General features: G+C 36.9%; 2 protein-coding genes across 2 annotated transcripts; both read right to left on the reverse strand.

Moving 5' to 3' along the window:
- Positions 1 to 655: 655 nt before the first annotated feature.
- Positions 656 to 3,483, reverse strand: gpr18 (G protein-coupled receptor 18). The gene is made up of 2 exons (XM_027165988.2): positions 3,328 to 3,483; positions 656 to 2,164 (listed from the first exon to the last, which is right to left on the reverse strand). The coding sequence occupies exons 1-2, from the start codon at positions 3,354 to 3,356 to the stop codon at positions 1,165 to 1,167; spliced, it is 1,029 nt and encodes a 342-aa protein (XP_027021789.1). The 5' UTR covers positions 3,357 to 3,483; the 3' UTR covers positions 656 to 1,164.
- A 12,363-nt stretch (positions 3,484 to 15,846) lies between these two features.
- On the reverse strand, positions 15,847 to 18,139 carry gpr183a (G protein-coupled receptor 183a). Its single transcript, XM_027166060.2, has 2 exons — positions 17,954 to 18,139; positions 15,847 to 17,107 (listed from the first exon to the last, which is right to left on the reverse strand). Exon 2 carries the CDS (start codon positions 17,082 to 17,084, stop codon positions 15,984 to 15,986), a length of 1,101 nt encoding a protein of 366 aa, XP_027021861.2. The 5' UTR covers positions 17,085 to 17,107; positions 17,954 to 18,139; the 3' UTR covers positions 15,847 to 15,983.
- Between the last annotated feature and the right edge of the window lie 306 nt (positions 18,140 to 18,445).

Below are 18,445 nucleotides of genomic sequence, written 5' to 3' on the forward strand. Positions count from 1 at the left end.
TAGTGCAAAATGGTCAATATAAGTAAATCTAAACATTTTGTATAAATCTGTAAGCTACCTTATAAATGCTATAAACATTCTGGACATGGTGAGATTCATTAATTCAAAATTCATTAATTAATCTATGCCCAGTGCTTGCCCAGTCCCATGGTATGCTTGCCCAGACCAGGCTATAATAGTGGCAACTAACTAATAAAGTTTGACATTTTTGTGCATTAATTAATACTAGACACAATAAGAAAATACTTGACTCCATAGGAGGGGTGACCTTATATAACTACACTCTTTATCTAATCCTAACTGCTTATGTTTTAACTGAGTCGTGTTCTTTCATCACATGTACAGATGGTACTATATCTCTCTTTCCCATAATGAAGTGCTTCAATTTGAGGGGACAGCATATAGTGTTAGCATTAAAGTTATCCGTATTGTATTTTGTCATTGTCATCCACATCCTGCTTTATTCCTGAGTCTGGAAGATCGTCTAGACTTCATAATCAATATGCCTTGTAAAATAGTTCCAACAATCAGACCATGTTCTTTTATGGTTCATTTATGTAGTGCAGCAGGTTGCAGGATTTGGAAAACATTAGCAGTGCAACCGCATCTAAATGCTTTTTAATATCAAGAAATATAAGAAACAGTTGGGGTTATATATGAAAACAAAATATTTTTTTTATTTTAATTTAAATTTTTTAAACAAAACTGTATGAATCACCTTGTTCACTTCTCAACAAGTGATTATAATAAAGTGTTGTTGTTGTTGTTGGGTTTTTTTTTCAAATTTAACCCTGAAGACAACAAAAATCGAAAAAGTAAACACATTTTGCATTATATAGATTGTATATTTTGTACATTATGCATTTTTTTGGAGTACAAAGATTTCCTTGATTCTTTCAAGCAATGATCTAGCATGTGATAATTCATAGTCGTGGTGGTTCACCTTTGTTTTACTTTCATGAGTGAACGGAAAGCACCATTTGCAGAACCCAACATGCCCACCATACAAAGAGCCCTAAACGAAGAGAAAAGTGCTAAACTATTGCAACAAACAAAATTGAAAGTCTCCAAGATTGAGTATGTTCCTCTTTTTTTGAGATGCGTTTGCAATCATCATCTATTTGAAACATACTTTTCTCATGTGCTCAAACCATGTCATGTTAATCAAATCATGGCACTGGTAAGGTTACTGAGAGAACGTACACTTCCTGTGTGTCGACTCTTTCTCCTCACACTTCTCAAATAGTTCCTGTAGAGGATGACACTTATCACTCTGTCTTGAAACTGCTTAGAAACTATGTAGTACAGTATAATGTCCAACACTGTACTCATGTTCATCAGAAAGGTTGTAAACGCACCCCAGGTGCTGTAGTCCTGGTCACTGTTCTCAAAAAGCAGGAGCACAAAACAAACATGGAAGGGAACAAAGCACACCAGCACCTGCATGATCAGTGTGATGATAATACGGATGGATTTCTTCTTCACGTTAGGCTTGAGCTTGGATGTGCGCCCGTGCATCAGGTTTTCCACGATGATGATATAACAACCCACCATAATAAGCATTGGCACTAAAAAGAAGAAAGCCAGACGAGCAAAATGGACCGAATTGTCACGACGCAGGTAGACAATGTCATGCATCTTCAGGCAGGTGGTGTGGTTGGAGAATTCGTCCGGATCTCCATCCAAGAAAAGAAGTGACGCCGCACCACCGAGGGTCATGACCCAGATTCCGATGCAGGACAGCAAGGCCTTGTGTACATTCTTGAGCTCCTTGCTATGCCGTGGCTGAACTATCGCTACATAGCGGTCAGCACTAATGAGGGCAAAGAGCCAGAGAGCCAGACTTGGATAGAGTATGGTTAATGCTGCATTGATTCTGCAGAACATATCACCAAACGGCCAATAGTCTATGCTGTAATAGACCATTCGGAAAGGAAGCAGGACAATGAAGATGAGGTCCACCACAGCCACATTGATCATGTAAATGGTGACAGAACTCCTTCTTTTTGTAGTTAGAGCAAAGACCCAGATGGCTGTGAGATTGACCACCAAGCCTACAGAGAATATGATGCTGTAGAACACCAGGCTGACTGTTTTGAATACTGGTGGGAGATCACCCTCAGAGGTGATGTCCAAAGATATGTTCTGATTCATGATGAATAACCTGAAATGACAATAAACAGCTTAGGGAACAGTAAAATAAAAACGTTAAGAAACAGACAGAGTGGTCTATAATTATGTATGATGGTATATGATGTTTCCATGGTGTAATTATTCAGTGGGAGGTCAGGCAATGACACATGTACACATATAGATGTATATATAAAGGCCACAAGTTGACAGTGTTTTTTTTTTTTCCTTTAAAACTAATGAACTACTGAAGAATTAGAGTTTTAAGTAAAATAAAAAAAACTAAGTCAAAAAAAAAAATAAAAATTACCACCTTCTATATCTGGGATTACACACTTTTCAGTCACTATATACATTTAGACAAATTAGTGATGGCAAAATTATAAATTGTTCATATAGAAGGTTATATTTTTCTTTGGGTTTTAACTTGTCCACAGGTTGAGATGACACTCTGAAGGGTTTGATCTCAGATGGATTTTACACAAACCTGTGGAGTCCATGCCTGTCATTAAAACAAAAGAGGAAAGGGGAATGTACCAGATACTAAGAAATTCTGGAATTAGTGAAATTAGCTTTGTTTCAATGATATAATTGTTTATAATAAAAAGTTTTTTTTTTAAAAAAAGAGTACAACATAGAAGCATTTTCTCAAAGTGGGCTCAGTGTTTTGGACCCCACTATACAAATTTCCCCCCATGGAGAAATCATTACTCATATGGAGAGGTGGAAATATTTACTACATTTCAGTACCATGAAGTTTAATCAAAATAAGAAAGCCTTCTGTGCAATTAAGCTTGGAAAGTATTGTTCCAAGAGAAAGAGTGTTTGAGATTGTCAAGAGGATTTTATTTTAAAATGTTGAAGTGAAACTATTGCTTCTTTCTGGCTGACAAAGAGGAGCCTTTACTGTAACACTAACATTATCACTGCTCTTTTTTTATACTTCATCGTCATCGATTCCATTTCTCTTTTCTCCTCTGTTTTTTTACTTTTAAACATATAGCTAGAATTCCCTGTATGAGTAGACTGTAAATATGTAAACATAATGTAATATGTATAATATAATAAATATAATATAATATGTATACATACTATGGTACATGTCTACAGTCATTTTAAATAGTTGAAAATCTCAGCTTGGTATAAACTTACAAATAATAACAGAATGTTGTTGTAGATAATCAAAAGTGTACATACCGCAGCGATCTACATGATCGTGTGCTCATATGGGAACTGCATCTGGCTCATACAAACACTTGTGATGTGGTGTCAAACCATTTCACATCAAGCTTTGCTCGAATAGCTCACAGGAAGTTGTGTAGCTAATGACTTCATTTAAATGAGCTCTTTTTTTACTTTTGGTTTGGCATTTCCTGTATCGTGTTTAGTGCTGGAGCAAGTGCACGCCCTTTCATCGTGGTTTGCTCTTGTTTCTTATTATGAATTTCACCGTGTAGATCTGGTGTGTTAGTGTTGTCTTGCTAGTCATGTGCAGCAAATGTGCTATGAGTTTCATGTCTGTGTTCAAGTGTTAATCTCTTTTTTTCTGAATCCAACGTTTATATTTTTTCTTTCATGATGCCGGACTGTTGATCCAGGAAATGGATCTGAATATAATTATGTGATTCCTATAAGGAATACAGGTGACTCAGAATCATTTATACAATACATTTTAGCAAACCTTTTTCATGATATTGCCTCAAAAACAAATTTACGGTTGTTTTAAACTCCCTGAAACACTTGCTGCTGACTGGTTTGTTTCTTGGAATTATAAAATAAAATAAATCCACATTTTAAGGGCATAATTTTTAAGGATTTGATTAATACTTCTTGGACACAATTCCACGAGCTCAGATTATCTTCATTATAAGATATTATAAGTCTTATTTATTTTATTAATTATATATATATATATATATATATATATATATATATATATATATATATATATATATATATATATATACTTATTATTAATTATAAGTCTTAATTATACACATTCCCAGTCAATATAGTACTGTATGTCCCTGTCATTATAATAATAATCTATAACATAAACTAGAATCATATAAACATAATCTGCCTATCTGCTTGATTTTGTAGGTAGAAGGAACCAGACAATTAAGATGAAACCCATATTAACACACGAAACATCAAGCTCAGCCTCAAACCTGGGACCCTGGAGCTGTGAGGAAATAACATTGGCCACTACAACACGATGATGCACTTTAAAGTATCAAATAGTCATTCTATACTATACATTCTATACTGTTGTATTTGTCCTTCAGCTGCCCCAATTTAGAGTCATCACAGCAGATTATTCAATGCACATATTTGAGTTTGGCACAAGGTTTACACAGTATGTCCTTCCTGACCCAACTCACCCATTTCATCTGGGATTGGGACCAGTAATAAAAGTTAACGCCTCAGTAACAGGCTTGGTTTCCTGTCCATTATTTGAACCCAGGTGGATCCAGTGAGAGTGTGGGATCCTGCCTCTGGACCTCCTAAAACTTTATTTTCTACTAGGTTTTCTTCTTGGTAGCTTGGTAGCTGACCTTAAAAAACATGTCTAGGGTAGGAAGTGGGTGTTCCGGTGAAGCTCTGCAGTGATGCTTGTGTTGTTTTCCTGTGATTCTGTCACCATTGTTTTTTTGTTTTTTTTTGTTTTGTTTTTTTGAGAAGAGTCCAAATTTAGCACGTTGTTTTCTGCTAATCTATACTCTGACTATCTATACTCCAACCATCTACAAACTCATTCCATCTCAAAGTTCAATTCGTTATCGTTTAATGAAATACTTTTCACATGTGCCAAATGACTTTTGTAGATTTGAATATATATCAATAATCTATTACAGAACTTACAACACTTTGCATCTAATAGCAATATGAGACCAATATTATTTCAAATTCATGCTTAGGTAACAGCACAAAGCAGATTTCTTGAATTCCTTTCTCTTTTTTAATGGATGTTTACATGTTACACATGGAATACTGCCATGTTTTTTTTAGAGTCCTCAAGTGGGCACGTTTAAGCTGCAAGGAACAGCCCATTTTTTTGGCACAGCTGGAAAGCTTCCCTGCTTCATGAAGCATACAGTAGTATGCAAAAGTTTAGGAACCCCTGACAATATCCATGATTTTAATTTATAAATATTTGGCTGTTTGAATCAGCAATTTAATTTTGATCTACCAAATAACTGAAGGACACAGTCATATTTCAGTAGTGAAATGAGGTTTATTGGATTAACAGAAAATATGCAATATGCATCAAAACAAAATTAGACAGGTGCATAAATTTGGGCACCCTTGACATTTTGTTGATTTGAATACCTGTAACTACTTAGCACTGATTAATTGGAACACACAATTGGTTTGGTGAGCTCAATAAGCCTTGAACTTCATAGCCAGGTGCATCCAATCACGAGAAAGGGTAATTGTCAGGGGTTCCTAAACTTTTGCATATGACTGTAGTTTACATACTTAAGATACCATGAGTTTAAAACATTTGTTCATTGTAACTTAAATATTTAACCTAGTGAACCAGCATTAATGTATTCAATGTTAGAGATTTAAGCACTTATGTACGTCGCTCTGGATAAGGGTGTCTGCCAAAAGCTGTAAATGTAAATGTAAATGTAGTTTAAATCCATTAGTGATTTCAAATTCCTGTCTGTCAGATATTTTATTTAATAACCTACTTACTGAGAAGCACAAAATGTTTTTATTACTTCCAACACTATATGCTTCAGCAGCATGTTTGTGCCAATATAAAATACTTTATAAATCTAATCCACTGATAAATACACACATCATCGTATTGATCAGTTTGTGTTGTAGGGTTTTTTTATATTACCAGAGGTAGGTGAATGCTACACAATTGTGAATGCTTATACAATTGTAAGTTCAAAAGTGTATAGGATATTGTGCACCTAGGTGTAACCACTCACTCATTACTTGCTTGCTCTCTGTCACTTCATTTCCCTTCACAGCACAATCTCTTTCATGAACTACATAGACAGATTCAATTCAATTCAAGTTTATTTGTATAGCGCTTTTTACAATAGACACTGTCTCAAAGCAGCTTTACAGAACATAAACATAGAGCAGAAGGTAAACATAAGGAATAATAAAAGAAATAACGAATAATAAAAGAAAAAGAATTAACAGAATAAAAATTCAAGATTATATTGTTATTATATATTATATAATATTATATTATATATATATAGTTCACAATCTGTATGTATTTATCCCCCTATGAGCAAGTCTGAGGTGACTCAGGCAGCAGTGGCAAGGAAAAACTCCCTTGAATTGGTAAAGGAAGAAACCTTGAGAGGAACCGGACTCAAGGGGGACCCATCCTCATATGGGTGACATTGGGGGTGTGATTGTAATATACAGTCAAACAAATTTAGTATTGGTGTAAGGATCATGGACTTCAGAGCTCCTTAGTATCACAGAGTCTAACTGGAGATGTCTCAGGATTCTTAGAGTCGGCCTCGGCTCAGTGGACATCCAAAGGCTTCGTCCCACAGAGGACAATGATGTAAGTGCATGTGAAACAGTTAAGAGCTTTTGGCAGTTTGGTTTGATGAAACCATAAAGATAGCAGAACTGGTACCTGTAAATGACAACTAAATGGGGAAATTAGTTTTAAATCTGAAACACTTCAACATGAGCAGTTTGAAGAAATGAAAGCATGCGTAGTTTCCCTTCCTGGTCTAATTATGCAATACAAACCATTATCTTTTAACAAAATTTTCATCCTCTTTTGTCTCCTTCCACAAACTTACTCTGATAATTATAGACAGATTGTAAGAAATGTCCTCCACACGCCACATGCACGGTCATGTGAAAAGACTTAAACGTAGAGTACTGTATACAGCACAAACTGATAAAGTTACATCACATCAACTATCCCTAACTTGACAGTTAGATTAGTACTGCACACAGCACACACTATTTTTGTTGTCAGTGATGATTATTTCAATTAAATATTATTAAATCTAATAAATCGACCTGCATCTACTACAGTACTTCTAAGACGGCAGAATAATTTATGTGTCTGTCTCAGCCTATTATGTCTAAGACCTTTTATATATGCATTAGTTCCCTGTCAGAAAAGGATAGCATGGAAGAAATGCTGAAATAAAGTGACAAAAGGGGATTTGTTAAAACAAAACTACAAAAACACAAACACAAGTATTCATAAAGATTCTAAACCTGATCTCAGAGAGCTCCAAATTTAGCTTAGTGATTTAGGAACAATCTTAGCGAGGAGGTGGTACTACTGTAGGTATGACACATTATTTATATATATCCATATGCAGTATAACAAAAATACTTTAATAAAGAACAGGCAGACAATCCAAAAAAGGTAGCAAAGAGAGTAAATCACAATGCAGGCAAATAGCTGGTAACAATGAATCAGTCAGTAAATCGCCACAAAGCAGTTAGAATTCCAGCGAGGCTTCCCTCTGGTGTCTAGCTTCCCTCACTAGCTTGTGCTGGTGTTATAGAACCCCTCCTCAAGGAACACCTCCTGGTGTTCTTTTCCTGTGATGGGCTCTGGGTCTGGGTGCAGGGCGGTTGGTGTGGGACTGGTGGAATTCCCTGGTAAGTGTAAGGTCCGAGATGTCATGTGCATTGACCCAGGATTCTTCTTCCAATCGTATCCATCCCAGGCTATTAAATATCGAAGTCGTCCCCTCTCAAGTGAGAGTCTCTAGTGAGAGTCAATTGATCGCACTCAATTGAGTGCCATCAATTTCTAGTGGTGGTGTGGGCTGCAAATAGTCATGCTCAGTGGAGGTACTGTACTAGAGTGATAAAGTTTGAGGAGTGAGGCGTGTAAGGAAGAGAGATACAATAATTGTCTGGGAGCTCTAGGCGGTCAGTTACCTGGTTAATTTGCTTGAGCACTTTAAATGTCCGAAATATCTTGAAGGTGAAGCTTATGGCAGGGCAGTTTTAGGTAAAGGTCCCTCGTGGATAGCCATACCATTTATACTGGCTGATACGGCAGGAGGGAGCATCTCGTACGTTATCGATGATTCGCACTCTGGAGGTAGGTGTCGGTGCTCTAATCGGACCTCGTTGCTCCAGTGGAACCAGACGTCTACTACCACTGCGACGTCCTGTGGCTCCACAGACCATAGAAATAGGTCTGGGTGATAGCCTAGAATGCACTGGAAAGGTGTGAGGCTGGTGGAGGCTCGGGTGAGAAAGTTTTGCGTATACTCCCCATATGGTATGTAGAAACTCTCTCCATATCTGTTACTGACTGCAGTATGTTCGTAAGTATTGGCCCAGCTCTTGGTTTAACCTTTCCTCTTGCCTGTTAGACTGGAGATGATAAATGGACGTGAGGCTAACGTTTATTCCCAATTTCTTGCAGAATTGAATTGGACACCCCCATCAGAGTCGATGTCCTCAAGATGCAATAACACTGGAACACGTGTTTTAAAAGGGCCATTGATAGACCTTACAGAGGGATTAGTTTTCAGGCCTTAGAGAATGTCCAAGGGCAGTGTGGCACAAGGAAGGGTTCCAAGACTCTTCCAAGACATACTGTAGAACTGGAGGGAATTTGGGGGTTGGTGTTTCTTCCTGTTGTGCGTAGCAAATTTCTTCTATCAAGTCCCACCGTATGGGTGAGATGATAATGGCCGGTGGGAGGATTGGCTCAGGTTTCTCCTCAGGGTTCACCGAGTTATGGCAACGAGAGAGTGCATCAGCTATTCTGTTTTTTGTCCCTGGTCAGTAGGAAACCGTGAAATGGAAACAAGTAAAGAACAGGGCCAACCATGCCTGCTTAGGGTTAAGTGTCTTAGCACTCTTTATGTATTCAAAGTTTTTATGATCTGCTATTACCTGAAATGGGTGGTGTGCCCCATCTAGCCAGTGTCTCTACTTGCTAAGTGCCTTCTTTATTGAAAGGAGTTCCCCACATCATAATTTGTCTCTGTAGGCTCGAGGAACAAACAGGAAGCCATGTCTTGGATGAACGAGCAGCAGGCTTCTCTGCTTCACAGTTGCAGAAGCATAGCTATTGTTGGTGATGGCGTTGGTGTTCCACCAGGTGGACCTGGGTGTGTCCAAACTGCATGCATTCCAGTGTTCTAAGATCCGGCAGTGGCTGTTCGTGCTCTGGGTCATTCTAACTGTTCTAATTTATCTGGTAATGCCATGCGTACAGGATCAATCACCAATGCGTGAGTGGGATCTACTGGATACACTTCAATTGGAAAAGTATCCTGTAATGATTGCCGAGTAGGATCCATAAAGCAAAATACTTTAATAAAGAACAGGCAGACAATCTAAAAAACGGTAGCAAAGAGGGTAAATCACAAGGCAGTCAAAGATTTTGGCAACAAAAAAAATCAGTCAGCAATGCAAACAATCCGACAAGGGTAAAACAAAGAAAACGTGCAAAATCCAAAAACACAGAAACAGGGTATACACTGTAAAGTTAGATGAGAGCATAAACAACGAGCTTGGTACGCAGAAAGGTTTGACAATACTTCACAGAGTACCGGGGCATGAGCATGGTTTAAATGTTCGTAATACCGTAAGTATTCTCCGTGAACTGGGAGTGGTTAGAATTCCAGCAAGGTGGCTATCAAGTGCTCTATACATACATACATACATACATACATACATATAAATAAATAAATAAATAAATAAATAAATAAATAAATAAATAAATAAATAAATAAATGTATGGCATTTTAAGTTAAATTATCTTTAACTTGATTGATCACAAAAATAATCCCTACACAATCTTATATGTAATATCTCATTAGCTCAACATCATCATTAAATATTTTATAAATTTCTTCTCCTTCTTCTCCTTTCAGCCATTTTCTCCTCTGTTAAAAAACTCTTAAACCTCTTAAAGGTCCTCCCCCCCTACTTTAACCCTGTTTGAGTATGAGCTGTTTTGAGGGTTAAGATGCTTTATAAATAACTTTTATTATTACTAGAATTTCTATTATTACTATTACTAGAACTAAAAATGTTCTTTTTCATTTTAAGGGTAAACGCCCATAAAATTATTTGTAGAATTACGTCATTGGAGCAAAAAGAACTGTCATGAATATGAGCTTAGGTGTGCAGAGGCAGGAAAGGGGAAAGGATCGGGTGGGGCAAACGCATGTGCAGATAAAAATGTACTAAGAAGCACATTGGAACATAAACAATATACAAATCCCTCTGTTGTTTTTTTCTGCAGGGGACTGTCCCGCAGTCCATGCCATTCCCAAATATTTCAGTGTAACATTCAGGGAAGCAGAACAATCAATAAAGCAAATTTATTTGGGTTAAACAGCAAAAGCAAAACATTTGGTGAGGAGCTTGTTAACTTCAGTGTTTCTATTAGAAAATTAGCAACAAATCAACTAAATTAAATCTTTCTGCCAAACTGGAATATTCCAGAGAACGAAATTCATTATTAGTTTATTATACAGATACCAGCCTAAGGATGTGCAATGTAAAATATCTAGCTACCTACTGTAGTTGTATGTTTGTTAATACTGTACAATTTCCAAATGTCCATCATTTTAAAAGGATCGTTTTAACTCTGTTATCAGTACAACCAGTAAATGCTGAAATTAGATTTTTCTATAAACCTACACTTAAAAAAATTATTGAATTTATTTGATTAAAATGTGCACATGGATGGATGTATGTCATTCAGAAGCTATACCATACCCTGGAAATATGTGATTTCAAACATACTCCATTGTAGACTCTAGAGCAGGGGTGTCAAACTCAAATTCACAGTTGGACAAAATCTAAAACTGAGATAAAGTCACGGGGAAACTGAATATTTATTGAAAAATTAACTGCAACTGATATGTAATGTTCAACCTTTTTCGTATGGAAACAAACTTTAGATTTGCTTAAACACAGGATTTGGAACAACCAGAGATTGGTATTACATACAAACACATAAGAAATTAAATTTGAAATAAACGATACATCAGTGGTGTTCATGTCGCAAACTCTGACCATACACTTTTTGACAAACTCTCCCTCATTAAAGGGCAGATTCTGTTGTCTCTGTGGCCACAATAACGCTAGACTTTACAGCAGCTTCAATTTTTGAATTTGCTTTTATGAACATAGTCTGCGGGGAAACCAGACTATGTTCACATTTTCATCTCCTCTGCCTTCTGGAGCTTATGCTTTACGTCCAGGTCCTTATACTTCTCATAATGTTTCGTTTCATAGTGTCTTCTTATGTTATATTCTTTTGTTACAGACACGTTAGCTCCGTTGGCACACAAGACAAACAGGTCTGTCCTTTATAATCTGCCTCCCACCTGTCTTGCAAGCTGCTATTGTACATCGTTCGTTTGGCCATTTTTGTGGATGGTGGAATTAACTTGCCCGATGTGACTGTAACATGGTTGTTAACGACTGTCAACAGAGAATGAGGGGTGCTTGTAGTGACTACACGTCAATACAGTGGCAAGGCATTCTGGGATTTGTAGTATTAGCGGAGCATGCGGCTAGCCAGCTGTAATGCACATTTGATATGATCTCGCGGGCCAAATATAATTACACTGAGTTTGACACCCCTGCTCTAGAGTTTACAATGATACAATAAAGAAAAAATGAATACATAGAAAAAACCTGCCTCATGTCAGCATTCCAAGCTGGTTGAGGTGGTGCAATGGTGTGAGGAATGTTTCTTGGCACACTTTAAGGCCATTAATATCAAGCAATGATTACAGACTTTTTGAGTAGTTTTGCTGATGATGTGCATCCCTTCATGGCCACAATTTACTATCTTTTGATGGTTACTTCCAGCACGATAATGTGCCATGTTACAAAGTAAAAGTCAAATTTGTTTCATGAACATGTCAATGAGTTCAGAGTTGTCTAATGGATGTGGTAGAATGAGAGAGAAATCTACAAGAACTGCGTAATGTAATCATGTCAACTTCGACCAGAATCTCAAAGCATTGTTTCCAGCATCTGCTGGAATCCATGCCATGAATAATTGAAGCTTTTCTGAGTGCAAAGGGAGGCCCAGGCTTAGTAGAGAGTTCCTAATATAGTACTCAGAGAGTATATGTGCCTGTGCAGTTCAACATCATGTGTAATATACAGTACATTGTGATCTTGCAAAAACATTCCTTGTTATTTTAAGGTCACAAGAAAAACAATTCATGGCCTTTGTGGGACTTCTGTAGAAAACATAAATGGTTCTGTGCATTGTAGATAGGACTTCACTGTCTGAATTGTTCAATTTGTCATAACAAATGTTCGATTCATAACTGGGTTGATTTAAATCCAAATATTTACTTTTCAACAAATGTTTGGCAACCACAAACTGATTAGTAAATTAGACACCTTTTTTACCCTCAACCGTTCCAAACCTAGCAGGGTATGGTATAAATCTGGCAACCCTACCAGCACTGTGGTTTCCCTTGAGAGAGGGGAGAGTTAGTTAGCATTTGATACAAAACATTTAAGTTCTACATTTAAGATTAATATATGTATTTAATATATAGATGTATCATTTATATTTTGGACATACAGTACAGCAAACCTTAAACTACTTTACATCAAGTCACTGTCTAACTGTATAAGAATGTCACAAATGTTTCAAAAAAATCAAAAACTTTTTATATTTAGTTCCCCATACAATACATGGCAAGAATACAGCAAAATTTTATAAACAGTGTACAGAGCCATTAGGGACAAGAGTTTCTCTCGTAAAAGCAAATATACATTAAAATAGATGAACAAACTTCAGTGACACTTTTTCTTATGAAAAAAACCTTTACATATATTTATAGGCCTCTATTACATTGCTGTGTACATGTTGTTTAGAAACAACACAATTTTAAACCAAAGGTAAATACATCTAAAAGGTCAGGTCAGGTATATGTTTAAAACCTATATGTTTCTGCCTTGTTTTTCTGTTTTTACAAAACACTTCCCCCTGTACTTCCTGTTGTCTGTTTATTTATGTCATAAGGGGATTTCTGCCAAAAGGTTGTGGCAAAAAATCCCGGAACACCAGACCACCACTGAGAAATCATCAAATCTTTTTTTGTCTTTTACATAATTATTAAGCTCAGAATTTAATCTCATTGTATAGATGTCTGGACACATTAACACACAGAAAGTGATTTATCGGGTCTGGATTTTCATCATTAATAGTTTGTTAAATATCAGTAAGGCTATGAAGTGTAACAGTGATTACAGTAACTTCGGTGTAGTCTTACTGCAGCGGTTTATATGTGGATTTTATAGCTCTAGAGTGAAAGGGAGCCAGTGATTGACCAGCTTTGGTAGTCGTAATCATACTAAGTGATTCATTTCCTACTACAAAAGTTCCCTGAAACTCACAGTCCTGAAATATAACCCATTAGCTGCTATTTTTATGCTACTCCCATAAGACTTAAATAAATTCTTATACACATTTTCATCCTGGTAATACTGCTTTCATATTCTTTCACGCTATATATATAGATTTTTTTATGTACTGAGAACTTTTAAGTTGTCTATAATTTATATCAAGATATTTTTGCTTTAAAAGTTATTGACAAGCAACAAAATATACAGTAACTGCTCAATTTATTAGGAAAAACTGTACACTAAGCAGTTATCTAATCAGACATCTTAATGCATAAAATCATGCAGGTCAAGTGCTTCAGCTTATATTCCAGTGAAACAACAGAATGAGGAATAATTGAGATCTCGGTGACTCTGACCATAGAATGTTTGTTAAAGCTATAGGGACTGGTTTGAGTATTTCATAATCTGTTGCTCTCCTGGGATTTTTGAAGCACTTGATGCAGCTGGGCTGGCAAAGCAGAGAACCACATCAGATTTCAGTCCTTTCTGTAAAGAACAGGAAGCTGAAGCAACAATAGGCACATGCTCTCTGAAAGTGGACAGCTGCAGATTGGAGAAACTTTTCCTGTATTAGTATGGTAAATATATACTGTATGCATATGGGTTTTACACCAAAACATGAAAAGCTTACAGAATTGTATCTGACTTTATCATATTTTATAATAAAAACACAGATAGAATCTTATTAACAATTTTAACATAAACCAAGAGCTTGTTTTGCCAAATTGTACATATAGGTAAATGATAGTTTATTATATATTTAAAAAAATTATATGGTTATATATTGTGTAACATTTATATGTTGTATACAAAAATCATTATTGGTATTATTAGTTTAATATCAGTTATATTAGATTATATTTTAGATTTTTTTAAAAATAAAATAAAAATGTATAATTATTCACCATTCTCTCACAACAATAATCTGTGCTAAGGAACTAACATGGCAAGCATGTTATGTTAAATCAAATACAGCATCTCTCTCTCTCTCTCTCTCTCTCTCTCTCTCTCTCACTCACTCACTCACTCACTCACACTCTCTCTCTCTCTCTCTCTCTCTCTCTCCACACACATTTACTCACTCAATCTCTCTCTCTCTCTCTCTCTCTCTCTCTCTCACACACACACACACACACACACTCCCTCTCTCCTTCTCTCTCTCTCTCTCTCTCTCTCTCCTTCTCTCTCTCTCTCTCTCTCTCTCTCTCTCTCTCTCTCTCTCTCACACACACACACACACACACACACACACACACACACACACACACACACACACACACACACACACACACACAGTCACTCTCTCTCTCTCTCTCTCTCTCTCTCTCTCTCTCTCTCTCTCTCTCTCTCTCTCTATCTGCTTGCCTTTCCTGGCATATAACAAAATAACTGAAAGCAGTTAAAACTCCTCCGCCTATGTTGAACTGAGAAGCGTTTTCTCAGCACGGGAAATACCGTAACTTTCACTTCCTCTAACTGGAAGTAGTTTAATGTCTCTCAGTATTATATATAAGTAGCTGGATCAGATGCTACATTTTCATGCTGAGAAGCTTTGCTAATCACAGATAAGTTCATATTCAACTTTTTATTTCAATAGAAGATTCCCCTGACTGAATTAACTGACTATAACGAATGCTTATTTTAAGGTAAACCCAGTTACAAAAGTACAACTAGAAAACGAGTTTTGATTATCTACACTGATTGTACACTTTGCATTTCTGACACTGCAACTTTGCTGTGGTAAGATGTGTTATATTGCCCCCTGGAGGCACTTCCCTTCACATGCACTATGTCTACAGGTTCATAATGTACCTTCATAATGTAGCCTGGTTTCATTTCACCAGGAAAGTAATTATGCAGTCTCAATCTGAATATGTGGCCTTTTTTTCCCTGAAATATGTCAGAAAATAGTTTCACCTCTCCTCTTACATTTTCAAACAAAAAGAGAGAAAAGTTTCTAATCCTGGTAATACTGCTTTCATATTCTTTCACATGTTATATAGTTGGAGTCCGAGTCTTTCATTCCTCATTCATATTTAGCAGACACTTTATCCTGGACCCTGCAGCTGTGAGGTGGTAAGATACCAGCTTGTGCCACTACTCCACCCACTCCAGCATATTCATTTCTCAATCAACCGAAACTATTGCATATACCTGCCAGAAGGTGGCGCTCTTAGTTTGGAGATGATTCAAACATTATAGAGTGGCTTTTTGCTAAAGTGCAACCTTTTATAGTAAAATTGTTCGAAATGAATTTGTCTTGAAACACTTTAATGAAACTTATAGCTAATTATAGAAACCCAACTAATTACAAAGGACACACCATGCTGACAAGTATAAAATATTTACACATTTATCACAAACTATTTACCACATTGAGCTGTTAAATTTGATATGACTTGCTTGATGGTTTCAGACATGCCATCATGTTTTGTTCTGTTCTTTTTGAAGTTAGTCCAAATGGTTTGTGTTTCTCAGTCACTCACTATCATGCTGCTCCTTTCCTTCTGATAGACCCTACTGCTCATGTTGATTTTGTCAATGTCCCTGGAATATTCCTCTGGCGATGTCCGAACCATACTGGATAATGATATGCTCACGTGCCTCTTAAGAAGCTTCAGCACCTTCTTCTTGTAGCCCTTACAGGCAAAGAAGTAGATGAAAGGGTCCAGGCAGGAGTTGAGGTTCATAAAACTGACAGTGACATGCAGTGAGATCTGAAAGGCATGTAGTTCATCACAGTCTGGATGGTACTGAAGTTTTCGGATCATGTACTGGAGCAGGTCTATGTGATAGGGACTGTAGCAAACCACAAACACCAGGATGACACAACAGATCACACCAGTGGCCTTACGGCTAAGGCCCGACTTTTCAGTTAACTGGTTTGTCCTGGCCAGTTCGCGAAGTTTGCAGCACAGAGCAGAGTAGCAGAGCAAGATGGTTACCAAAGGAATGCCATAGCCCAGGAACACGGCTCCGATCAGCATATAGGGCAAGCTATCAACTTGCTCGAAGTTGGGGTATTCCATGCATGTGATGTAGCCGTCATGCTCCACATGGCTCATTGGCATGGAGAGAAGTGGGAGTGTTTGGGCCAGCACCAGTATCCACACACCGACGCAGATGTAGCGCACATTGTGAATTTTACGGAAGCAGCTGAAGCGCAACGGGAGCACCACAGCAATGAAGCGGTCCACACTCAAGCAGGTCATGAAGTTTACTCCAGCATACATATTTATGTAGAACAGCAGAGCTGTGGCCTTACACAAGCCCTCACCCAATGGCCAGTGGAATCCCATGGCATAGTAAGCCACTCGCAGAGGAAGTGCAAGCGCGAAAAGGATGTCAGATACTACCAAGTTTGCAGAGTAAACCGTAGTGGAGTTGATCTTCTTCATATTGGGCCAGATGACATGCAGTGCCAAAACATTACCGAACAATCCCACAATGAATATGAAAGTGTAAATCACTGGTAGGAGTACATGCGCCCAAACACGATGATCGTATAAGTTGGTGCAGTTGGTAACAACAGAGGTAGCCATGCTGCTGTTGTTTGGAGTTGCCATCATTGTCATACAGTCTGCTTGTGGAACCAGATCTGGGGACGCAATCATAACATTGTTAAACATGCAGTCAACTTTCATCCATGGTAAAAGGAAGCTAAATTACTGAATTTGGATGGTAGGCTTTTTTTTTGTTTGTTTGTTTTTCTACAGACGGTGCAAAGTTTGGAGGAAGTCTACAGCACAATAGCAGTTCCGCATCACTCAGCACTGATTCATACGAGTGGTGGTCCCAATACAACCATGTGCATATGCTGGTATGCTTGAGGTTAAGTGAAATGTGTTTCCTGTCTGCCTGCATGACTAGCAAAATCTCCGGTAAATCTAAGATTGCTATTAAAATTGAATAACAGATGTTGGAATACAAGAAAATCTTATGAGGCTGAATGGTACAGTATATGCATTTGCTTATGTCTAGAATACTTCCAGAATATAGACTGAACCTGTGAACATGTAAAAAAAATTTTTTACAAAGAACATTCTGTAAATGTAACATTTTAGTTTTCTGTAACAAAATTTTGTTCTTTGATAGAATGCTGGATCAGCGAAATATTAAAAATAAAATGTATTAAGAGTTAGTATTGTTGAAAGAAAATGTTAATTTTAATTTAATAACAATTACATTTCTTGTGTTAAACTGCTATCGCTATTATTATTATTATTATTATTATTATTATTATTATTATTATTATTATTATTATTATTATTATATAGTTTTATTATTAGTAGTAGTAGTAGTAGTATTACTGTTGTGGTTGTTGTATAATGTAATAATAATAATAAAATAGTAATAATTATAATAATACTACTACTAATAATAATAATAATAGGATATGACATGAACAGCACTAATATTACAGTAAGAATTGAAGTGTACTCACCAAAACTTTGTGCCCTGACAAATGGTCAGTGTGTGTGTGTTATTTCTGTCGGCATTGCAGTGATGGGTGTTGGCTTGGCTGGCTCTGCCTGGACCACGTTTCTATTGAGCAAATGATCAGTGAAATACAGAACTTCCTTAGTGTGGTATAGTAACTATGGTGACTGACATAATTTCCTGTTTGCTGGCCTGCCCTTTTTGTTCGTGCTACCTTTTTTTTTTACAGCATGTGTGTATGCGTGATATAGTTTAAGTGTGTAATGAGTAATATTAAAAAAAATTCTCTCTCTCTCACTCTCTCTCTCTCTCTCTCTCTCTCTCTCTCTCTCTCTCTCTCTCTCTCTGTCTTTCTCTCTCTCTACAATTACTTTTTTAATCATAACCTAATAGAAAAGTATGTCTTTGCTTATAGTTAAATAATCACCATTTAGTCTGAATTGATTTTAAAGCATTATTAGTGTCATGCTATTTGAACAACTAGCAAACGAATAAC

This window comes from Tachysurus fulvidraco, chromosome 6, assembly GCF_022655615.1.
Source record: "Tachysurus fulvidraco isolate hzauxx_2018 chromosome 6, HZAU_PFXX_2.0, whole genome shotgun sequence".
In the NCBI taxonomy this organism is placed as follows: domain Eukaryota; kingdom Metazoa; phylum Chordata; class Actinopteri; order Siluriformes; family Bagridae; genus Tachysurus; species Tachysurus fulvidraco.